At 58.5% G+C, this 24,407-nt stretch overlaps 1 protein-coding gene across 2 annotated transcripts; it reads right to left on the reverse strand.

Moving 5' to 3' along the window:
• Positions 1–6,893: 6,893 nt before the first annotated feature.
• On the reverse strand, positions 6,894–24,392 carry FBL (fibrillarin). Of its 2 annotated transcripts, XM_080361546.1 has the most exons (9): positions 24,322–24,392; positions 22,595–22,639; positions 19,643–19,801; positions 17,932–18,026; positions 16,414–16,584; positions 13,443–13,575; positions 10,302–10,414; positions 9,167–9,312; positions 6,894–7,032 (listed from the first exon to the last, which is right to left on the reverse strand). In XM_080361546.1, the coding sequence occupies exons 1-9, from the start codon at positions 24,329–24,331 to the stop codon at positions 7,011–7,013; spliced, it is 894 nt and encodes a 297-aa protein (XP_080217672.1). In that variant the 5' UTR covers positions 24,332–24,392; the 3' UTR covers positions 6,894–7,010. The 2 variants fall into 2 exon arrangements, with proteins under 2 accessions (XP_080217672.1, XP_080217673.1); XM_080361547.1 differs by lacking the exon at positions 22,595–22,639 and having other exon boundaries at positions 24,322–24,385.
• Positions 24,393–24,407: the final 15 nt, after the last annotated feature.

A 24,407-nucleotide genomic window follows, 5' to 3' on the forward strand; every position in this document is an offset into this window, starting at 1 on the left:
GCTCCTCCCAGTTGCTCCCAGTTCACCCCCGTGGGGCCTCCAGTATAGAAGATGCCCCCACAGCTCCTCCCCATTGCTCCCAGTTCAACCCAGTTGCTCCCAGTTCAACCCAGTTCACCCCTGTGGGGCCTCCAGTACAGAAGATGCCCCCACAGCTCCTCCCAGTTGCTCCCAGTTCCTCCCAGTTGCTCCCAGTTCAACCCAGTTCACCCCTCTGGGGCCTCCAGTAGAGAAGATGCCCCCACAGCTCCTCCCCATTGCTCCCAGTTCCTCCCAGTTCCTCCCAGTTCAACCCAGTTCACCCCCGTGGGGCCTCCAGTACAGAAGATGCCCCCACAGCTCCTCCCAGTTGCTCCCAGTTCCTCCCAGTTGCTCCCAGTTCAACCCAGTTCACCCCCTGCAGAGCCTCCCAGTAAAGAAGATGCCCCCACATCTCCTCCCAGTTGCTCCCAGTTCCTCCCAGTTGCTCCCAGTTCAACCCAGTTCACCCCCTGCAGAGCCTCCCAGTACAGAAGATGCCCCCACATCTCCTCCCAGTTCCTCCCAGTTCAACCCAGTTCACCCTTGTGGGGCCTCCAGTAGAGAAGATGCCCCCACATCTCCTCCCAGTTGCTCCTAGTTCCTCCCAGTTGCTCCCAGTTCAACCCAGTTCACCCCTGTGGGGCCTCCAGTACAGAAGATGCCCCCACAGCTCCTCCCAGTTGCTCCCAGTTGCTCCCAGTTCAACCCAGTTCACCCCCTGCAGAGCCTCCCAGTAAAGAAGATGCCCCCACATCTCCTCCCAGTTGCTCCCAGTTCCTCCCAGTTGCTCCCAGTTCAACCCAGTTCACCCCTGTGGGGCCTCCAGTGGAGAAGATACCCCCACATCTCCTCCCAGTTGCTCCCAGTTCCTCCCAGTTGCTCCCAGTTCAACCCAGTTCACCCCCATGGGGCCTCCCAGTAGACGATGCCCCTACAGCTCCTCCCCATTGCTCCCAGTTCAACCCAGTTGCTCCCAGTTCACCCCCTGCAGAGCCTCCCAGTACAGAAGATGCCCCCACATCTCCTCCCAGTTCCTCCCAGTTCAACCCAGTTCACCCCGGTGGGGCCTCCCAGTGGCGGCTGCACCCACACCCCAGGCCTCCCAGTTGCTCCCAGTTCCTCCCAGTCTCTCCCAGTTCCCCCCGGGGACTGGGAGGCGCCGGGGGAGCTGGAATTCCCAGTTTGCCCCAGTACGGTCACTGGGCTGAACTGGGCAGGGCTGGGCTGACTCAGCCCCTCCCGCCTCGTCTGGACTTGCCCCTCGTTACCCAATCAGCTCCTTAATTAAGCCTCTTAATGAGCCCAGGTGTTAATTGAGCTGCAGGTGGTAATTACACAGTGCTAATTAACCTGGGCTGGCCCAGCTCCCATTACTGGGTGGCGGGGAGGGGAGGGCTGGGGTTAATTGGGGGGGGGGGGTGATTAGGGGGAGTTAATTAGGGGGGGTTAATCAAGGGGGTTAATTAGAAGGGCTCAGGGCCCCCCCACAACAAGGAGACCCCATTAACACACCAATTGCTCCCAGTGCCCCCAGTTCTCCCAGTTGCTCCCAGTGCCTCCAGTTGCTCCCAGTGCTTCCAGTTGCCCCTAGTGCTCCCAGTTGCCCCCAGTTGCCACCAGTTACCCCAATATCCCCAGTGTCCCCCACACCTCAGTGCTCCCAGTTGCCCCCAGTGCTCCCAGTTGCCCCCAGTGCTCCCAGTTGCCCCCAGTTGCCCCAATATCCCCAGTGTCCCCCACACCCCAGTGCTCCCAGTTGCCCCCAGTTACCCCCAGTGCTCCCAGGGTCTTCAATGCCCCCAACACTCCAGCTGACTCCAGTGCTCCCAGTTGCCCCCAGTGCTCCCAGTTGCTCCCAGTTGCCCCCAGTTGCTCCCAGTTGCCCCAATATCCCCAGTGTCCCCCACACCCCAGTGCTCCCAGTTGCCCCCAGTGCTCCCAGTTACCACCAGTTGCCCCCAGTGCTCCCAGTGTCTTCAATGACCCCAACACTCCAGCTGACCCCAGTGCTCCCAGTTGCTCCCAGTTGCTCCCAGTTGCCCCCAGTGCTCCCAGTTGCCCCAATATCCCCAGTGTCCCCCACACCCCAGTGCTCCCAGTTGCCCCCAGTTACCACCAGTTGCCCCCAGTGCTCCCAGTGTCTTCAATGCCCCCAACACTCCAGCTGACCCCAGTGCTCCCAGTTGCCCCCAGTGCTCCCAGTTGCCCCAATATCCCCAGTGTCTCCCACACCCCAGTGCTCCCAGTTGCCCCCAGTTGCCCCCAGTGTCTTCAATGCCCCAACACTCCAGTTGCCCCCAGTGCTCCCAGTTGCTCCCAGTTGCCCCAATATCCCCAGTGTCTCACACACCCCAGTGCTCCCAGTTGCCACCAGTGCTCCCAGTTGCCCCAATATCCCCAGTGTCTCCCACATCCCAGTGCTCTCAGTTACCCCCAGTGCTCCCAGTTGCCCCCAGTTGCTCCCAGTTGCCCCAATATCCCCAGTGTCCCCCACACCCCAGTGCTCCCAGTTGCCCCCAGTTACCACCAGTTGCCCCCAGTGCTCCCAGTGTCTTCAATGCCTCCAACACTCCAGCTAACCCCAGTGCTCCCAGTTGCCCCCAGTGCTCCCAGTTGCTCCCAGTTGCCCCCAGTTGCTCCCAGTTGCCCCAATATCCCCAGTGTCCCCCACACCCCAGTGCTCCCAGTTGCCCCCAGTGCTCCCAGTTACCACCAGTTGCCCCCAGTGCTCCCAGTGTCTTCAATGACCCCAACACTCCAGCTGACCCCAGTGCTCCCAGTTGCTCCCAGTTGCCCCCAGTGCTCCCAGTTGCCCCAATATCCCCAGTGTCCCCCACACCCCAGTGCTCCCAGTTGCCACCAGTTACTCCCAGTTGCCACCAGTGTCTTCAATGCCCCCAACACTCCAGCTGACCCCAGTGCTCCCAGTTGCTCCCAGTTACCCCAATATCCCCAGTGTCCCCCACACCCCAGTGCTCCCAGTTGCCCCCAGTGCTCCCAGTTGCCCCCAGTTGCCCCAATATCCCCAGTGTCCCTCACACTCCAGTGCTCCCAGTTGCCCCTAGTTGCTCCCAGTTGCCCCAATATCCCCAGTGTTCCCCACACTCCAGTGCTCCCAGTTGCCCCCAGTTGCTCTCAGTTGCCCCAATATCCCCAGTGTCCCCCACATCCCAGTGCTCCCAGTTGCCCCCAGTGCTCCCAGTTGCCCCAATATCCCCAGTGTCTCCCACTTGCCCCCAGTGCTCCCAGTTGCCCCCAGTTGCTCCCAGTTGCCCCAATATCCCCAGTGTCCCCCACACCCCAGTGCTCCCAGTTGCCCCCAGTGCTTCCAGTTACCACCAGTTGCCCCCAGTGCTCCCAGTGTCTTCAATGACCCCAACACTCCAGCTGACCCCAGTGCTCCCAGTTGCCCCCAGTGCTCCCAGTTGCTCCCAGTTGCCCCCAGTGCTCCCAGTTGCCCCAATATCCCCAGTGTCCCCCACACCCCAGTGCTCCCAGTTGCCACCAGTTACTCCCAGTTGCCACCAGTGTCTTCAATGCCCCCAACACTCCAGTTGCCCCCAGTGCTCCCAGTTGCCCCCAGTTGCCCCAATATCCCCAGTGTCCCTCACACTCCAGTGCTCCCAGTTGCCCCCAGTTGCTCCCAGTTGCCCCAATATCCCCAGTGTCCCCCACACCCCAGTGCTCCCAGTTGCCCCCAGTGCTCCCAGTTGCCCCCAGTTGCCCCCAGTTGCCCCAATATCCCCAGTGTCTCCCACATCCCAGTGCTCCCAGTTGCCCCCAGTTACCACCAGTTGCCCCCAGTGCTCCCAGTGTCTTCAATGCCCCCAACACTCCAGCTGACCCCAGTGCTCCCAGTTGCCCCCAGTTGCCCCCAGTTGCTCCCAGTTGCCCCAATATCCCCAGTGTCCCCCACACCCCAGTGCTCCCAGTTGCCCCCAGTGCTCCCAGTTACCACCAGTTGCCCCCAGTGCTCCCAGTGTCTTCAATGACCCCAACACTCCAGCTGACCCCAGTGCTCCCAGTTGCTCCCAGTTGCCCCCAGTGCTCCCAGTTGCCCCAATATCCCCAGTGTCCCCCACACCCCAGTGCTCCCAGTTGCCCCCAGTTACCACCAGTTGCCCCCAGTGCTCCCAGTGTCTTCAATGCCCCCAACACTCCAGCTGACCCCAGTGCTCCCAGTTGCCCCCAGTGCTCCCAGTTGCCCCCAGTGCTCCCAGTTGCCCCAATATCCCCAGTGTCTCCCACACCTCAGTGCTCCCAGTTGCCACCAGTGCTCCCAGTTGCCACCAGTGCTCCCAGTTGCCCCAATATCCCCAGTGTCCCCCACACCCCAGTGCTCCCAGTTGCCCCCAGTTGCCCCCAGTGTCTTCAATGCCCCAACACTCCAGTTGCCCCCAGTGCTCCCAGTTGCTCCCAGTTGCCCCAATATCCCCAGTGTCTCACACACCCCAGTGCTCCCAGTTGCCACCAGTGCTCCCAGTTGCCTCCAGTGCTCCCAGTTGCCCCAATATCCCCAGTGTCCCCCACATCCCAGTGCTCCCAGTTACCCCCAGTGCTCCCAGTTGCCCCCAGTTGCCCCAATATCCCCAGTGTCCCCCACACCCCAGTGCTCCCAGTTGCCTCCAGTTACCACCAGTTGCCCCCAGTGCTCCCAGTGTCTTCAATGACCCCAACACTCCAGCTAACCCCAGTGCTCCCAGTTGACCCCAGTGCTCCCAGTTGCCCCCAGTTGCCCCCAGTTGCCCCAATATCCCCAGTGTCCCCCACACCCCAGTGCTCCCAGTTGCTCCCAGTGCTCCCAGTTGCCCCAATATCCCCAGTGTCTCCCACACCCCAGTGCTCCCAGTTGCCCCCAGTTGCCCCCAGTGCTCCCAGTTGCCCCAATATCCCCAGTGTCCCCCACACCCCAGTGCTCCCAGTTGCCCCCAGTTGCTCCCAGTTGCCCCAATATCCCCAGTGACCCCCACATCCCAGTGCTCCCAGTTGCCCCCAGTGCTCCCAGTTGCCCCAATATCCCCAGTGTCCCCCACACCCCAGTGCTCCCAGTTGCCCCCAGTGCTCCCAGTTGCCCCAATATCCCCAGTGTCCCCCACACCCCAGTGCTCCCAGTTGCTCCCAGTTGCCCCAATATCCCCAGTGTCCCCCACACCCCAGTGCTCCCAGTTGCCTCCAGTTGCACCCAGTTACTCCCACTGGCCTCAGTGCCCCCCCAGCACCCATGGGTGCCCACAGATGTGGGTGCGGATCAGCCCCAGCAGGGGGCGCCCACACCGAGGAGGACACAGGGGTGGGGGGAAACTGGGGTGAACTGGGATGAACTGGGGTGAGCTGGGGCTCCCAGTGGTTCCTATGGGAGGGAACTGGGATAAACTGGGTGATCTCATTGATCAGAGTGGATAAGAGCAACAGGCAGTCATCAGTAGGTTCCAGAGTGAACGCACACAGCAAACAGCCAATGGCATCAACTGGAGGGGACAAATCAGTGTCTGACCATCAGTAGGGACCAGAGTGAACACGCACAATAAACAGCCAATGGCATCAACTGGGGGGGACAAATCAGTGTCTGACCATCAGTAGGGACCAGAGTGAACAGGCACAATAAACAGCCAATGGCATCAGCTGGAGGGGACAAATCAAGGTCTGACCATCAGTAGGTTCCAGAGTGAACACACACAATAAACAGCCAATGGCATCAGCTGGAGGGGACAAATCAAGGTCTGACCATCAGTAGGTTCCAGAGTGAACACACACAATAAACAGCCAATGGCATCAACTGGAGGGGACAAATCAAGGTCTGACCATCAGTAGGTTCCAGAGTGAACACACACAATAAACAGCCAATGGCATCAGCTGGAGGGGACAAATCAAGGTCTGACCATCAGTAGGGACCAGAGTGAACGTGCACAATAAACCGCCCCATCTCATCCTTTGGGCTACATAAGATCATCGTTCAGTCATCATTAGGGCCCAGAGTGAACACACACAATAAACGCCTGATCTCATCAACTGGGCTGGATAAGAGCAACAGTTGATAATCAGTAGGGACCAGAGTGAACACACACAATAAACAGCCAATGGCATCAGCTGGAGGGGACAAATCAAGGTCTGACCATCAGTAGGTTCCAGAGTGAACACACACAATAAACAGCCAATGGCATCAGCTGGAGGGGACAAATCAAGGTCTGACCATCAGTAGGTTCCAGAGTGAACACACACAATAAACAGCCAATAGCATCAGCTGGAGGGGACAAATCAACGTCTGACCATCAGTAGGTTCCAGAGTGAACACACACAATAAACAGCCAATGGCATCAACTGGAGGGGACAAATCAATGTCTGACCATCAGTAGGTTCCAGAGTGAACACACACAATAAACAGCCAATGGCATCAGCTGGAGGGGACAAATCAAGGTCTGACCATCAGTAGGGACCAGAGTGAACACACACAATAAACAGCCAATGGCATCAACTGGAGGGGACAAATCAATGTCTGACCATCAGTAGGTTCCAGAGTGAACACACAAAAGAAAATGGTACTGGGGGTCTATACTGGGACTGGGGGTTCTATACTGGGACTGGGGGGTCTCTAAGGGCTAATTAACCCCCCCAAGGGCTAATTAGCCTCCTACAAGGACTAATTACCGCCCCCCCACCCCAGGCACCTAATTAACCAGCCCCAAGGGCTAATTATCCCCCCCAGAGCATCAAATATACCCCCCCAAGGGCAAATTAAGCCCCCAGGGCATTAATTACCCCCCAAAGGCCTAATTACCCCCCTAATGAGTTAATTAGCCCTCCCCCCCGGGTTAATTAATCCCCCATTAATTGTCCCCAAAGGAAGGAGCCGCTTTTAGTTCCCTTTGGTTTTAATTAAAAAGCCCCATTTCCCCCCCCCCCCCCCCTCAAAATACCCCAAAACCGCACGAATTTGCCCCAAAAAACGCCTGGGGGTGAGGATGATGTCACCGATGATGTCACCGATGAGGTCACTTCTGCTTGGGAGGGGGCCTGGGGGGGAGGGGCAGATCAGTCACGTGACCCCCCCAGTAACCCCCAGTTCCCCCCAGTCATTCCCAGTTCGCCCCCAGTCACTCCCAGTTCCCCCCCCAGTCACTCCCAGTTCCCCCCCCAGTTCCCCTCCAGTCACTCCCAGTTCCCCTCCAGTCACTCCCAGTACTTCCCAGTCACTCCCAGTTCCCTCATGGTAACTCCCAGTTCCCCCCCAATCCCTCCCAGTAACTCCCAGTTCCCCCCCCAGTTCCTCCCAGTAACTCCCCAGTTCCCCCCTAGTTCCCTCCCAGTAACTCCCAGTCCCCTCCCATCCACTCCCACTCTATCCCAGTCCCTTCCCAGTCCCTCCCAGTCTCTCCCAGTCCCCTCCCATTATATTCCAGTTCCCCCCAGTCCCTTCCCAGTTCCTCCCAGTCTATCCCAGTCCCCTCCGATCCCCTCCCAGTCCCTCCCATCCACTCCCACTCTATCCCAGTCCCTCCCAGTCTATCCCAGTTCCCTCCCAGTCTATCCCAGTTCTCCCCAATCCCCTCCCAGTCCATCCCAGTCACCCCCAATCCCCTCCCAGTCTATCCTAGTCCCTCCCAGTATATCCCTATTCTCCCCAGTCCCCTCCCAATCCCCTCCCAGTCCATCCCAGTCCCTCCCAGTCCCCTCCCAGTCTCCCAATCCCCTCCCAGTCCATCCCAGTCCCCTCCCAGTTCCCCCCCATTTCCCTCCCATCCACTCCCACTCTATCCCAGTCTCCTCCCAATCCCCTCCCAGTCTATCCCAGTCCCTTCCCAGTCCATCCCAGTCCCTTCCCATCCACTCCCAGTCCATCCCAGTCCCTTCCCAGTCCATCCCAGTCCCTTCCCATCCACTCCCAGTCCCTTCCCAGTCCATCCCAGTCCCTTCCCATCCACTCCCAGTCTATCCCAGTCCCTTCCCAGCCCCCTCCCAGTCTATCCCAGTTCCCTCCCAGTCTATCCCTGTTCTCTCCAATCCCCTCCCAGTCCATCCCAGTCCCTTCCCATCCACTCCCAGTCCATCCCAGTCCCTTCCCAGTCCATCCCAGTCTATCCCAGTCCCTTCCCAGTCCATCCCAGTCCCCTCCCATCCACTCCCAGTCCATCCCAGTCCCCTCCCATCCACTCCCAGTCTATCCCAGTCCCTTCCCAGTCCATCCCAGTCCCCTCCCAGTCCCTTCCCATCCACTCCCAGTCTATCCCAGTCCCTTCCCAGTCCATCCCAGTCCCCTCCCAGTCCCTCCTAGTCCCCTCCCATCCACTCCCAGTCTATCCCAGTCCCTTCCCAGTCCATCCCAGTCCCCTCCCAGTCCCTCCTAGTCCCCTCCCATCCACTCCCAGTCTATCCCAGTCCCTTCCCAGTCCATCCCAGTCCCCTCCCAGTCCATCCCAGTCCCTTCCCATCCACTCCCAGTCTATCCCAGTCCCTTCCCAGTCCATCCCAGTCCCCTCCCAGTCCCTCCCAGTCCCCTCCCAGTCTACCCCTGTTCTCCCCAATCCCCTCCCAGTCCCTCCCAGTCCATCCCAGTCCCTCCCAGTCCCTCCCAGTCCCACCCATTTCCCTCCCAATCCCCTCCCAGTCCCCTCCCAGTTCCTTCCCAGTCCCTCCCATCCACTCCCAGTCCATCCCAGTCCCCTCCCATCCACTCCCAGTCTATCCCAGTCCCTTCCCAGTCCATCCCAGTCCCCTCCCAGTCCCTTCCCATCCACTCCCAGTCTATCCCAGTCCCTTCCCAGTCCATCCCAGTCCCCTCCCAGTCCCTCCCAGTCCCCTCCCATCCACTCCCAGTCTATCCCAGTCCCTTCCCAGTCCATCCCAGTCCCCTCCCAGTCCATCCCAGTCCCTTCCCATCCACTCCCAGTCTATCCCAGTCCCTTCCCAGTCCATCCCAGTCCCCTCCCAGTCCCTCCCAGTCCCCTCCCAGTCTACCCCTGTTCTCCCCAATCCCCTCCCAGTCCCTCCCAGTCCATCCCAGTCCCTCCCAGTCCCTCCCAGTCCCTCCCAGTCCCACCCATTTCCCTCCCAATCCCCTCCCAGTCCATCCCAGTCCCCTCCCAGTCCCTCCCATCCACTCCCAGTCCATCCCAGTCCACTCCCAGTCCATCCCAATCCCTCCCAGTACCGGTAGACGCCGACCACCAGCGCGTGGTCCCTCTCGTAGGGCTCCAGCGTGAGCTGCTCCTGCGGCTTCATCCGCTCCGAGGCCATTTTCCGCACCTCCCCCGCGAACACCGCCTCGGCCGGCGCCGTCGAGTCGATGCAGTTCGCCTACAGTGGGATATACTGGGATATACTGGGAGGGACTGGGATAGACTGGGAGGGGATTGGGTTATACTGGGATATACTGGGAGGGGATTGGGAGGGACTGGGAGGGGACTGGGAGGGGACTGGGAGGGGACTGGGAGGGGACTGGGAGTGGATGGGAGGGAAATGGGGGGGATCGGGAGGGACTGGGAGGGACTGGGAGGGGATTGGGAAACACTGTCTCGGCCAGCGCTGTCGAGTCGATGCAGTTCGCCTACAGTGGGATATACTGGGATATACTGGGAGGGACTGGGATATACTGGGAGGGGATTGGGTTATACTGGGATATACTGGGAGGGGATTGGGAGGGGACTGGGAGGGGACTGGGATAGAGTGGGAGTGGATGGGAGGGAAATGGGGGGGATTGGGAGGGACTGGAAGGGATTGGGATAGACTGGGATGGATTGGGAGGGACTGGGAGGGGACTAGGAGGGGACTGGGATAGCCTGCACGGGATACTGGGACGTACTGGGAGGGACTGGGATATACTGGGAGGGGACTGGGATATAGTGGGAGGGGACTGGGATATACTGGGAGGGGACTGGGATATACTGGGAGGGGGTTGGGAAACACCACCTCAGCCGTCAAGTCGATGCAGCTCGCCTGCATGGGATACTGGGATATACTGGGAGGAACTGGGATGGACTGGGAGGGACTGGGATGGACTGGGAAGCACTGGGAGGGACTGGGAGACACCAACTCAGACGTCGAGTCTATTCAGTTCACCTGGATGGGGCATACTGGGATGGACTGGGAGGGACTGGGAGGGGATTGTGAGGGGACTGGGACAGACTGGGAGGGAACTGGGACAGACTGGGAGCGCATGGGAGGGGATTGGGGGAGAATTTGATATACTGGGATGGATTGGGAGGGGACTGGGAGGGGACCCGTACTGATCCATACTGGTTTATACTGGTCTGTACTGGTTTATACTGGTCCGTACTGGTGGTTACCTTGATGGAGATGACGAAGTGCCCCCCGTTGCGCAGGAAGTTGTGGGCGTTGAGGGCGACGATTCGCGTCTGGTCGGGCTGGGCCACGTCCGCAAAGATGACGTCAACCATCCCTGAGAATGGGGAGAAACACCTACATCTGGCACCCGCCACCCAAATCGGCCGGAAACGGCCCAAAAACGCACCCGGGAGCCCAGAAACGCCAAAAAACGCCCCAGAAACGCCAAAAAACGCCCCAGAAACGCCAAAAAACGCCCCAGAAACGCTCCAAAAAACGCCCCAGAAACGCTCCAAAAAACGCCCCAGAAACGCTCCAAAAACAACACAAGGGAGCCCAAAAATGCTAAAAAACAACTCAAAAACTCCACCAGGGAGATCAAGAATGTAAAAGAACAGCCCCAAAATGTCAAAAAACGCCCCAAAAAACACACCTGGGAGACCAGAAACACTAAAAAACGCCCCTAAAACGCCAGAAAATCGCCAAAAAACTCCACCAGGGAGCCCAAAAACACTAAAAAAGGGCCCAAAACCGCCAAAAAACGCCCCAAAAACTCCAGAGAGCCAAAAAATGCTAAAAAACAGCCCAAAAGCTCCACCAGGGAGACCAAGAACATAAAAAAACGGCCCAAAAAACACACCCAGAAGAATAAAAACGCCAAAAACGGCCCAAAAACACACCCGGGAGACCAGAAACGCCAAAAAACGCCCCAAGACCACCAAAAAACGCCCCAGAAATGCCAAAAAACGCTAAAAAACAGCCCAAAAACTCCACCAGGGGGACCAAGAATGTAAAAAAACAGCCCAAAACCATCAAAAAATGCCCCAAAAAACACACCCAGAAGAACAAAACGGCCAAAACCGGCCCAAAAATGCTAAAAAACGCCCCAAATCGCCCAAAAACCACCAAAAACCATCTCAAAATCATCTCCTGGAACCTCCTGAGACCCCAAAGTTCAACTCCAAGACCCCAAAACTCTTCATCGGGTCCCTCAAAACCCCCCTGAGATGCTTCCAAACCTTCTCCAGCCACTTTGAGGAACCTCAACATCTTCTCCTGGGACCTCCTGAGACCCCAAAACTCACCTCTGAGACCCCAAAACTCACCTCTGGGACCTTCAAAAACCCTCTGAGATGCCTCCCAACCTTCTCCAACCACTTTGAGGAACCTCAACATCTCCTGGAACCTTCTGAGACCCCAAAACTCATCTCTGGGACCCCCAAACTCATCTCTAAGACACCAAAACTCACCTCTGGGACCCCAAAACTCACCTCTGGGACCTTCAAAAACCCTCTGAGATGCCTCCCAACCTTCTCCAACCACTTTGAGGAACCTCAACATCTCCTGGAACCTTCTGAGACCCCAAAACTCGTCTCTGGGACCCCAAAACTCACCTCTGGGACCCCAAAACTCACCTCTGGGACCTTCAAAAACCCTCTGAGATGCCTCCCAACCTTCTCCAACCACTTTGAGGAACCTCAACATCTCCTGGAACCTTCTGAGACCCCAAAACTCGTCTCTGGGACCCCAAAACTCATCTCTAAGACCCCAAAACTCACCTCTGGGACCCCAAAACTCACCTCTGGGACCTTCAAAAACCCTCTGAGATGCCTCCCAACCTTCTCCAACCACTTTGAGGAACCTCAACATCTCCTGGAACCTTCTGAGACCCCAAAACTCGTCTCTGGGACCCCAAAACTCATCTCTAAGACCCCAAAACTCACCTCTGGGACCTTCAAAAACCCTCTGAGATGCCTCCCAACCTTCTCCAACCACTTTGAGGAACCTCAACATCTCCTGGAACCTTCTGGGACCCCAAAACTCATCTCTGGGACCCCAAAACTCACCTCTGGGACCTTCAAAAACCCTCTGAGATGCCTCCCAACCTTCTCCAACCACTTTGAGGAACCTCAACATCTCCTGGAACCTTCTGAGACCCCAAAACTCGTCTCTGGGACCCCAAAACTCATCTCTGGGATCTTCAAAAACCCTCTGAGATGCCTCCCAACCTTCTCCAACCACTTTGAGGAACCTCAACATCTCCTGGAACCTTCTGAGACCCCAAAACTCGTCTCTGGGACCCCAAAACTCATCTCTAAGACCCCAAAACTCACCTCTGGGACCCCAAAACTCACCTCTGGGACCTTCAAAAACCCTCTGAGATGCCTCCCAACCTTCTCCAACCACTTTGAGGAACCTCAACATCTCCTGGAACCTTCTGAGACCCCAAAACTCGTCTCTGGGACCCCAAAACTCATCTTTAAGACCCCAAAATTCACCTCTGGGACCTTCAAAAACCCTCTGAGATGCCTCCCAACCTTCTCCAACCACTTTGAGGAACCTCAACATCTCCTGGAACCTTTTGAGACCCCAAAACTCGTCTCTGGGACCCCAAAACTCACCTCTGGGACCCCAAAACTCACCTCTGGGACCTTCAAAAACCCTCTGAGATGCCTCCCAACCTTCTCCAACCACTTTGAGGAACCTCAACATCTCCTGGAACCTTCTGAGACCCCAAAACTCGTCTCTGGGACCCCAAAACTCATCTCTAAGACCCCAAAAGTCACCTCTGGGACCTTCAAAAACCCTCTGAGATGCCTCCCAACCTTCTCCAACCACTTTGAGGAACCTCAACATCTCCTGGAACCTTTTGAGACCCCAAAACTCGTCTCTGGGACCCCAAAACTCATCTCTGGGATCTTCAAAAACCCTCTGAGATGCCTCCCAACCTTCTCCAACCACTTTGAGGAACCTCAACATCTCCTGGAACCTTTTGAGACCCCAAAACTCGTCTCTGGGACCCCAAAACTCACCTCTGGGACCCCAAAACTCACCTCTGGGACCTTCAAAAACCCTCTGAGATGCCTCCCAACCTTCTCCAACCACTTTGAGGAACCTCAACATCTGGAACCTTCTGAGACCCCAACATTCATCTCGGACCCCAAAACTCATCTCTAAGACCCCAAAACTCCCCATTGGGTCTCTGAAAACCCTCTTGAGATCCCCAAAAACGCCTCCAAAACCCCCTTGAGATGCCTCCAAACCTTCTCCAAGCCCCCCAAGAAGCCCCAAACCCATGTCCCCTGATGTCCCCATGGTCCCTATTGTCCCCTGATGTCCCCATTGTCCCCATGTCCCCGTACCGACGAGCATGCGGTACTTGTGGGGGTGCCGCGCGTCCTCGATGACGGGGATGACGTTGGTCCGTTTCTTGGCCACGTTGATGAGGTCGCGGCCCGAGCGGTGGGAAAACTCCACGGCGTAGACCAAGCCCTCCTGGGGACATTGGGGACATTGTCACCCATGGGGTCCCAAACCCCATGGGGACGTCCCCATGGGCTCCCAGTGTCACCCCCGTGTCCCCAAACCCCATGGGGACGTCTCCATAGAACCTCAAGGACCTTCTCAAGAACATGAACGTGTCACCTCCTAGTTGTCCCCAAGACCTTGGTGACCCCGTCCTCATGTCCCCAAACCCCAGGACCCCATATAATGTCCCCAAGGGCTCACAGTGTCACCCACATGTCCCCAAACCCATGGGGACATGCCCAGTGTCACCCCCATGTCCCCAAACCCCATGGGGACGTCCCCATAGAACCTCAAGGACCTTCTCAAGAACATGAAGGTGCCACCTTCAAGTTGTCCCCAGGGCCTTGGTGACCCCGTCCCCACGTCCCCAAACCTCATGGGGACATTCCCAGTGTCACCCCCATGTCCCAAACTCCATGTGGACATTCCCAGTGTCACCTCCATGTCCCCAAACCCCATGGGGACGTCCCCAAAGAACCTCAAGGACCTTCTCAAGAACATGAAGGTGCCACCTTCAAGTTGTCCCCAAGACCTTGGTGACCCCGTCCCTATATCCCCAAATCCCATGGGGACATTCCCAGTGTCACCCCCATGTCCCAAACCCCATGGGGACATTCCCAGTGTCACCCCCATGTCCCCAAACCCCATGGGGACGTCCCCATAGAACCTCAAGGACCTTCTCAAGAACATGAACGTGTCACCTCCAAGTTGTCTCCAAGACCTTGGTGACCCCGTCCCCATGTCCCCAAAGCCCATGGGGACATTCCCAGTGTGACCCCCATGTCCCAAACCCCATGGGGACATTCCTAGTGTCACCCACATGTCCCCAAACCCCATGGGGACATCCCCATAGAACCTCAAGGACCTTCTCAAGAACATGAACGTGTCATCTCCTAGTTGTCCCCAAGACCTTGGTGACCCCGTCCTCATGTCCCCAAACCCCAGGACCCCATATAATGTCCCCAAGGGCTCACAGTGTCACCCACATGTCCCCAAACCCATGGGGACATGCCCAGTGTCACCCCCATGTCCCCAAACCCCACGGGGACGTCCCCATAGAACCTCAAGGACCTTCTCAAGAACATGAAGGTGCCACCTTCAAGTTGTCCCCAGGGCCTTGGTGACCCCATCCCCATGTCCCCAAACCTCATGGGGACATTCCCAGTGTCACCCCCATGTCCCAAACCCCATGGGGACATTCCCAGTGTCACCCCCATGTCCCCAAACCCCATGGGGACGTCCCCATAGAACCTCAAGGACCTTCTCAAGAACATGAACGTGTCATCTCCTAGTTGTCCCCAAGACCTTGGTGACCCCGTCCTCATGTCCCCAAACCCCAGGACCCCATATAATGTCCCCAAGGGCTCACAGTGTCACCCACATGTCCCCAAACCCATGGGGACATGCCCAGTGTCACCCCCATGTCCCCAAACCCCACGGGGACGTCCCCATAGAACCTCAAGGACCTTCTCAAGAACATGAAGGTGCCACCTTCAAGTTGTCCCCAGGGCCTTGGTGACCCCATCCCCATGTCCCCAAACCTCATGGGGACATTCCCAGTGTCACCCCCATGTCCCAAACCCCATGGGGACATTCCCAGTGTCACCCCCATGTCCCCAAACCCCATGGGGACGTCCCCATAGAACCTCAAGGACCTTCTCAAGAACATGAACGTGTCACCTCCAAGTTGTCTCCAAGACCTTGGTGACCCCGTCCTCATGTCCCCAAACCCCAGGACCCCATATAATGTCCCCAAGGGCTCACAGTGTCACCCACATGTCCCCAAACCCCATGGGGACGTCCCCAAAGAACCCCAAGGACCTTCTCAAGAACATGAAGGTGCCACCTTCAAGTTGTCCCCAGGGCCTTGGTGACCCCGTCCCCATGTCCCCAAAGCCCATGGGGACATTCCCAGTGTCACCCCCATGTCCCAAACCCCATGGGGACATTCCCAGTGTCACCCCCATGTCCCCAAACCCCATGGGGACGTCCCCAAAGAACCCCAAGGACCTTCTCAAGAACATGAAGGTGTCACCTCCAAGTTGTCCCCAAGACCTTGGTGACCCCATCCCCGTGTCCCCAAACCCCATGGAGACATTCCCAGTGTCACCCCCATGTCCCAAACCCCATGGGGACACTCCCAGTGTCACCCCCATGTCCCAAACCCCATGGGGACGTCCCCATAGAACCTCAAGGACCTTCTCAAGAACATGAACGTGTCACCTCCAAGTTGTCCCCAAGACCTTGGTGACCCCGTCCCCATGTCCCCAAAGCCCATGGGGACACTCCCAGTGTCACCCCCATGTCCCAAACCCCATGGGGACACTCCCAGTGTCACCCCCATGTCCCCAAACCCCATGGGGACATCCCCATAGAACCTCAAGGACCTTCTCAAGAACATGAACGTGTCACCTCCAAGTTGTCTCCAAGACCTTGGTGACCCCGTCCCCATGTCCCCAAAGCCCATGGGGACACTCCCAGTGTCACCCCCATGTCCCAAACCTCATGGGGACATTCCCAGTGTCACCCACATGTCCCCAAACCCCATGGGGATGTCCCCATAGAACCTCAAGGACCTTCTCAAGAACATGAAGGTGTCACCTCCAAGTTGTCCCCAGGGCCCTGGTGACTCCGTCCCCATGTTCCCAAACCTCATGGGGACATTCCCAGTGTCACCCCCATGTCCCCAAACCCCAGGGGGACGTCCCCAAAGAACCCCAAGGACCTTCTCAAGAACATGAAGGTGCCACCTCCCCATTGTCCCCAAGGGGTGGTGACCCCATTGTCCCCATTGTCCCCACTCACCGGCCCCACGATGTCGGCCACGTGTGACACCGTTGTCCCCGAGGCCGCCCCCAGGTACAGGACCTTGGACCCGGGTCCCATGTGGATCTGGTCGATGCCACCCAGGATGGCGGCGGCGAGTTTGGACCTGAACGGGTTCCAGGCGCGATATTCCACCTTCGTGTCACCTTCCTGGGGACAGGGACATCGGGGACACGTCACATGGGGTCCCACAACCTCCCAGTGTCACCCAGTGCCACCAGTTCCCCTTCCCACTGCTCCCAGTATGAGATCTGAGAAGATTCTGGTGGTGCCTTCAAGGTTGGTGCCACCTCCTGGGGACATCTAAGTGTCCAGGGGACACTTGGGGACACGTCACTTGATGTCACATGGAGTCCCTGAACCTCCCAGTGTCACCCAGTGCCACCAGTTCCATATCCCAGTGCTCCCAGTATGGGATCTGAGAAGGTTTTGGTGGTGTCCCCAAGGTTGGTGCCACCTCCTGGGGACACTTGGGGACACGTCACTTGACGTCACATGGATTCTCTGAACCTCCCAGTGTCACCCAGCGCCACCAGTTCCATATCCCAGTGCTCCCAGTATGGGATCCGAGAAGTCACTCCCAGTTACCCTCAGTCCCCCCCATGTACTCCCAGTTCCCTCCCAGTTACTCCCAGTTGCCCCCAGTTACTCCCAGTTGCCAATTAACCTTCTCCACATCCCTCCCAGTTACCCCAGTCCCTCCCAGTTACCCCCAGTCCATTCCCAGTTACCCCCAGTCACATCTTAACCTTTCCCAGTCCCTCCCAGTTACCCCCAGTCCCTTCCCAGTTACCCCAGTCACCTCTTAACCTTTCCCAGTCCCTCCCAGTTACCCCCAGTCCCTTCCCAGTTACCCCTAGTCACCTCTTAACCTTTCCCAGTCCCTCCCAGTTACCCCCAGTCCCTTCCATGTACTCCCAGTTGCCCCCAGTTACTCCCAGTTGCCAATTAATCTTCTCCACCTCCTTCCCAGTTACCCCCAGTCCCTCCCAGTTACCCCCAATCCCCCCCCCAGTCCATTCCCAGTTACTCCCAGTCACCTCTAACCTTTCCCAGTCCCTCCCAGTTACCCCCAGTACCCCCATGTACTCCCAGTTCCCTCTCAGTTACTCCCAGTTGCCCCCAGTTACTCCCAGTTTCCAATTAACCTTCTCCACCTACCTCCCAGTTACCTCCAGTCCCTCCCAGTTACCCCCAGTCCCCCCCAGTCCCTTCCCAGTTACCCCAGTCACCTCTTAACCTTTCCCAGTCCCTCCCAGTTACCCCCAGTCCCTTCCCAGTTACTCCCAGTTACCTCTTAAGTGCTCCCAGTTACCCCCAGTCCCTCCCAGTTACCCCCAGTCCCTCCCAGTTACCCCCAGTCACCTCTTAACTGCTCCCAGTTCCCCCCAGTCCCTTCCCAATCTCTTCCCAGTCTCTCCTCCTCCAAACCAGTACAAACCAGTACAAACCAGTATAAACCAGTATAAACCAGTATAAACCAGTATAAACCAGTACCTCCACGCTGATCCTCTTCTCCCCGTACACCGACTCCCCGGGCACCAGGTTCCGCGTCACCAGCGCGTCCTCACGGCCCCGCACGATGAACACGCCTGCCCAGTATGGACCAGTTCAAACCAGTTCAAACCAGTTACCCCCCCAACTACCTCCCAGTCACCCCCCAGTTATCCCCCTCCCACCCGAGTTCAATCCCAGTGCCTCCCAGTTTAAGCTCTGAGGCCTCCCAGTTACCCTCTGACCACTCCCAGAGCCTCCCAGTTACCCCCAGTTCATCCCAGTTACCAAACCAGTTCAAGCCCAGTTACACCCAGTGCCTCCCAGTTACCCCCACACTTCAATCCCAGTTCATCCCAGTTACCCCAGTTCCCACTCCACTTCAATCCCAGTTACCCCCAGTTCATCCCAGTTCCCAACCCAGTTCAATCCCAGTTACCCCCAGTGCTTCCCAGTTCATCCCAGTTATCCCCATTCAATCCCAGTTCCTCCCAGTTACCCCCCAGTTCTTCCCAGTTTCCCCCCAGTTCATCCCAAATCCTCCCAGTGCCTCCCAGTTCCCTCCCAGTTCATCCCAGTTCCCCTCCAGCACCTCCCAGTTCCCTCCCAGTACCTCCCAGTTCATCCCAGTGCCCCCCAATCTTACCCCAGTTGCCCCAACTCCCTCCCAGTCCATCCCAGTCCAACCCAATTCATCCCAGTTCTGAGTCCCCACCAGTTCATCCCAGTCCCCCCAGTATATCCCAGTCCATCCCAGTATATCCCAGTTTCCCCCAATCCCTCCCAATCCATCCCAGTCCCCTCAACTCCCTCCCAGTTCAACCCAGTGCCCCCAGTTCATCCCATTCCCTCCCAGTCTCCCCCAGTTCATCCCAGTCCCCCCACCAAGTCCATCCCAGTCCCTCCCAGTTCACCCCAGTCTATCCCCCAGTTCATCTCAGCCCCCCCTAGTTCATCTCAGCTCACCCCAGTCCCCCCAGTTCATCCCAGTGCCCTCCAGTTCACCCCAGTCTATCCCAGTCCCCCCAGTTCATCCCAGTCTATCCCAGTCCCCCCACTTCATCCCAGTCTCCCCCAGTTCCCCCAGTCTATCCCAGTCCCCCCCAGTTCACCCCAGTTCATCCCAGTCCCTCCCAGCTCATCCCAGCTACCTCCCAGTTCTACCCAGTCCCCTCCAGTTCATCCCAGTCCCTCCCAGTCCCCTCCCAGTTCATCCCAGTCCCCCCCAGTCCCTCCCAGTTCATCCCATTCCCTCCCAGTCCACCCCAGTTCATCCCAGTCCTTCCCAGTTCATCCCAGTCCCCTCCCAGTCCCCCCAGTTCACCCCAGCTCATCTCAGTCCCCCCCAGTTCCTCCCAGTCTCCTCTCAGTCTATCCCAGTCCGCCCAGTTCATCCCAGTTCCTCCCAGTCCCCCCCAGTTCATCCCAGCTACCTCCCAGTTCATCCCAGTCTATCCCAGTCCCTCCAGTTCATCCCAGTCCCCCCCAGTCCCTCCCAGTTCATCCCAGTCCCCCCCAGGTCCCTCCCAGTCCCTTCCAGTTCATCCCAGTCCCTTCCAGTCCCCTCCAGTTCATCCCAGTCCCCCCCAGTTCATCCCAGTCCCTCCCAGTACCCCCCAGCTCATCCCAGTTCCCTCCCATTCCCTCCCAGTCCCTCCCAGTTCATCCCAGTCCTTCCCAGTCCATCCCAGTCCCCCCCAGTCCATCCCAGTACCCTGGTGCCGATGCGGCTCCACCGTCACTTTGCGTCCCCCCTTGAAGCCGCCGCGACCCCCCCGGCCCCGGGGGGTGGAGCCTCGGTGGGCGGGGCCTCCGCGGGCGGGGCCTCCGCGGCCACGCCCCCCGGCCACGCCCCCCCGGCCCCGCGGGCCACCTGCGGATACTGGGGTTACTGGGAGGGGAACTGGGGTTACTGGGAGGGGAACTGGGGTTACTGGGAGGGGAACTGGGAGAGAACTGGGGTTACTGGGAAGGACTGGGAGGGGAACTGGGAAGGACTGGGAGGGGAACTGGGAAGGACTGGGAGGGGAACTGGGAAGGACTGGGAGGGGAACTGGGAGGGGAACTGGGAGGGGAACTGGGAGGGGAACTGGGAGGGGAACTGGGAGGGGAACTGGGAGGGGAACTGGGAGGGGAACTGGGAGGGGAACTGGGAGGGGAACTGGGAGGGGAACTGGGAGGGGAACTGGGGTTACTGGGAGAGACTGGGAGGGGAACTGGGATTACTGGGAGGGACTGGGAGGGGGAACTGGGGTTACTGGGAGGGACTGGGAGGACAACTGGGAAGGACTGGGAGAGAACTGGGAAGGACTGGGAGGAGAACTGGGAAGGACTGGGAGGAGAACTGGGAAGGACTGGGAGGGGAACTGGGAAGGACTGGGAGGGGAACTGGGAGGAGGAACTGGGGTTACTGGGAGGGACTGGGAGGGGAACTGGGGTTACTGGGAAGGGAACTGGGGTTATTGGGAAGGGAACTGGGAGAGAACTGGGGTTACTGGGAGGGACTGGGAGAGGAACTGGGGTTACTGGGAGGAACTGGGAGGGACTGGGAGAGAACTGGGATTACTGGGAGGGACTGGGAGAGAACTGGGGTTACTGGGAGGGACTGGGAGAGAACTGGGGTTACTGGGGGGACTGGGAAGGGAACTGGAGGGGGGAATGGAGGGGACTGGGGTTACTGGGAGGGACTGGGAGGGGGAACTGGGATTACTGGGAAGGACTGGGAGAGAACTGGGGTTACTGGGAAGGACTGGGAGGAGAACTGGGGTTACTGGGAGGGACTAGGAGAGAACTGGGGTTACTGGGAAGGACTGGGAGGGGAACTGGGAAGGACTGGGAGGGGAACTGGGAGGGGAACTGGGAGGGGAACTGGGAGGGGAACTGGGAGGGGAACTGGGAGGGGAACTGGGAGGGGAACTGGGAGGGGAACTGGGAGGGGAACTGGGGTTACTGGGAGAGACTGGGAGGGGAACTGGGATTACTGGGAGGGACTGGGAGGGGGAACTGGGGTTACTGGGAGGGACTGGGAGGACAACTGGGAAGGACTGGGAGAGAACTGGGAAGGACTGGGAGGAGAACTGGGAAGGACTGGGAGGAGAACTGGGAAGGACTGGGAGGAGAACTGGGAAGGACTGGGAGGGGAACTGGGAAGGACTGGGAGGGGAACTGGGAGGAGGAACTGGGGTTACTGGGAGGGACTGGGAGGGGAACTGGGGTTACTGGGAAGGGAACTGGGGTTATTGGGAAGGGAACTGGGAGAGAACTGGGGTTACTGGGAGGGACTGGGAGAGGAACTGGGGTTACTGGGAGGAACTGGGAGGGACTGGGAGAGAACTGGGATTACTGGGAGGGACTGGGAGAGAACTGGGGTTACTGGGAGGGACTGGGAGAGAACTGGGGTTACTGGGGGGACTGGGAAGGGAACTGGAGGGGGGAATGGAGGGGACTGGGGTTACTGGGAGGGACTGGGAGGGGGAACTGGGATTACTGGGAAGGACTGGGAGAGAACTGGGGTTACTGGGAAGGACTGGGAGGAGAACTGGGGTTACTGGGAGGGACTAGGAGAGAACTGGGGTTACTGGGAAGGACTGGGAGGGGAACTGGGAAGGACTGGGAGGGGAACTGGGAAGGACTGGGAGGGGAACTGGGAAGGACTGGGAGGGGAACTGGGAGGGGAACTGGGAGGGGAACTGGGAGGGGAACTGGGAGGGGAACTGGGAGGGGAACTGGGAGGGGAACTGGGAGGGGAACTGGGAGGGGAACTGGGAGGGGAACTGGGAGGGGAACTGGGAGGGGAACTGGGAGGGGAACTGGGAGGGGAACTGGGAGGGGAACTGGGAGGGGAACTGGGAGGGGAACTGGGAGGGGAACTGGGAAGGACTGGGAAGGACTGGGAGGGGGAACTGGGGTTACTGGGAGGGACTGGGAGGGGAACTGGGGTTACTGGGAGGGACTGGGAGAGAACTGGGGTTACTGGGAGGGACTGGGAGGAGAACTGGGGTTACTGGAAGAGACTGGGAGAGAACTGGGGTTACTGGGAAGGACTGGGAGGGGAACTGGGGATACTGGAAGAGAACTGGGAAGAGGAATGGGGGTAACTGGTTATACTGGGAGGGGCTACTGGGAGCACTGGGAATGGGGGTAACTGGTCATACTGGGAGGGGTTACTGGGAGGGACTGAAAACGGGGAAAGGGGATAACTGGTCATACTGGGAACACTGAGAAGGGGAATGGGGGTAACTGGTCATACTGGGAAAGACAATGGAGATAACTGGTTGTACTGGGAAGGCTTACTGGGAGCACTGGGAAGGGGAATGGGGGTTACTGGTCATACTGGGAGTGGTTACGGGGAGCACTGGGAAGGGGAATGGGGGTAACTGGTCATACTGGGAACGACAATGGAGATAACTGGTTGTACTGGGAAGGCTTACTGGGAGCACTGGGAAGGGGAATGGGGGTTACTGGTCATACTGGGAGTGGTTACGGGGAGCACTGGGAAGGGGAATGGGGGTAACTGGTCATACTGGGAACGACAATGGAGATAACTGGTTGTACTGGGAAGAGTTACTGGGAGCACTGGGAAGGGGAATAGAGGTTACTGGTCATACTGGGAGGGGTTACTGGTCATACTGGGAGCGGTTACTGGTCATACTGGGAGCCCACTCACCTCGGCCGCCCCGGAAGCCGCCGCGTCCCCCACGAGGGCTGAACCCTGTGAAACTGGTGTGAACTGGGAGCACTGGGGCAAACTGGGACAGGCCCAGTAACCCCAGTAACCCCCTCCCCGCCTCCCAGTAACTCCCAGTTACCCCCCAGTAACCCCCCAGTTACAGCCCCTGGACTCCCAGTTACCCCCAGTAGCCTCCCAGTATATCCCAGTCCCTCCCAATGACCCCCAGTAACACCCAAATAACCTCCAGTAACCCCCATTAATTCCCAGTAACCTCCCAGTATGCCCCCATTAACTCCCAGTATCCCTCCAGTGTACCCCAGAAACCTCCAGTCCCTCCCAATGCCATCCCAGTATATCCCAGTATAACCCAGTACCCCCCTAGTTCCATCCCAGTGCATCCCAGTGCCCCCAGTTCCCTCCCAGTTCATCCCAGTGCCCCCCAATCTTATCCCAGTTCCCCCCTAGTCCATCCCAGTCCAACCCAATTCATCCCAGTTCTGAGTCCCCACCAGTTCATCCCAGTGCCCCCCAGTATATCCCAGTCCACCCCAGTACCTCCCAGTCCACCCCAGTATATCCCAGTGTACCCCAATCCCTCCCAGTCCATCCCAGTCCCCTGAACTCCCTCCCAGTTCAACCCAGTGCCCCCAGTTCATCCCATTCCCTCCCAGTCCCCCCCAGTTCATCCCAGTCCCCCCCCGAGTTCACCCCAGTCCCTCCCAGTTCACCCCAGTCTATCCCCCAGTTCATCCCAGTCCATCCCAGTCCCCCCAGTTCATCTCATTCCCTCCCAGTCCATCCCAGTCCCCCCAGTTCATCCCATTCCCTCCCAGTTCATCCCAGTCCCCCCAGTTCACCCCAGTCCCTCCCAATTCATCCCAATCACCCCCAGTTCATCCCAGTCACCCGCAGTCTCTCCCAGTTCACTCCAGTCTATCCCAGCCCCTCCCAGTTCATCCCAGTCCCCCCAGTTCACCTCAGTCTATCCCAGTTCATCCCAGTCCCTCCCAGTCTATCCCAGTCCCCCCCAGTTCATCCCAGTCTCTCCCAGTTCATCCCATTCCCTCCCAGTCCCCCCAGTTCATCCCAGTCCCCCCAGTTCACCTCAGTCCATCCCAGTCTATCCCCCAGTTCATCCCAGTCTCCCCCAGTTCATCCCAGTCCCTCCCAGTCTCCCCAGTCCCCTCCCAGTCCCTTCCAGTTCATCCCAGTCCCTCCCAGTCTATCCCAGTCCCTCCCAGTCCATCCCATTCCCTCCCAGTCCCCTCAGTTCACCTCAGTCTCTCCCAGTCCCTCCAGTTCCCCCCAGTTCATCCCAGTCCATCCCAGTCTCTCTCAGTCCCCCCCAGTTCATCCCAGTTCCTCCCAGTCCATCCCAGTCCCCCCCAGTTCATCCTAATCACCCCCAGCCTCTCCCAGTCGCTCCCAGTCCCCCCCAGTCTCTCCCAGTCGCTCCCAGTCCATCCCAGTCCCCCCAGTTCATCCCAGTTCACCCCAGTCTATCGCCCAGTTCATCCCAGTCCATCCCAGTCTAACCCCCAGTTCATCCCAGTCCCTCCCAATCCATCCCAGTTCACCTCAATCTCTCCCAGTTCATCCCAGTCTATCCCAGTCCCCCCCAGTTCATCCCAGTCCCTCCCAATCCCCCCCAGTTCATCCCAATCCCCCCCAGTTCATCCCAGTCCCCCCCAGTTCATCCCAGTTCACCCCAGTTCCCCCACCAGGCCTCATCCCGCCGTTCACTCCACGCGGGTCCACACGCGTCGCTTTCACCCCCCCCACCGGAACCGGAAACACCACCTCCCAC

The sequence above is a fragment of the Nesoenas mayeri genome (genome assembly GCF_963082525.1).
Source record: "Nesoenas mayeri genome assembly, chromosome: 33".
In the NCBI taxonomy this organism is placed as follows: domain Eukaryota; kingdom Metazoa; phylum Chordata; class Aves; order Columbiformes; family Columbidae; genus Nesoenas; species Nesoenas mayeri.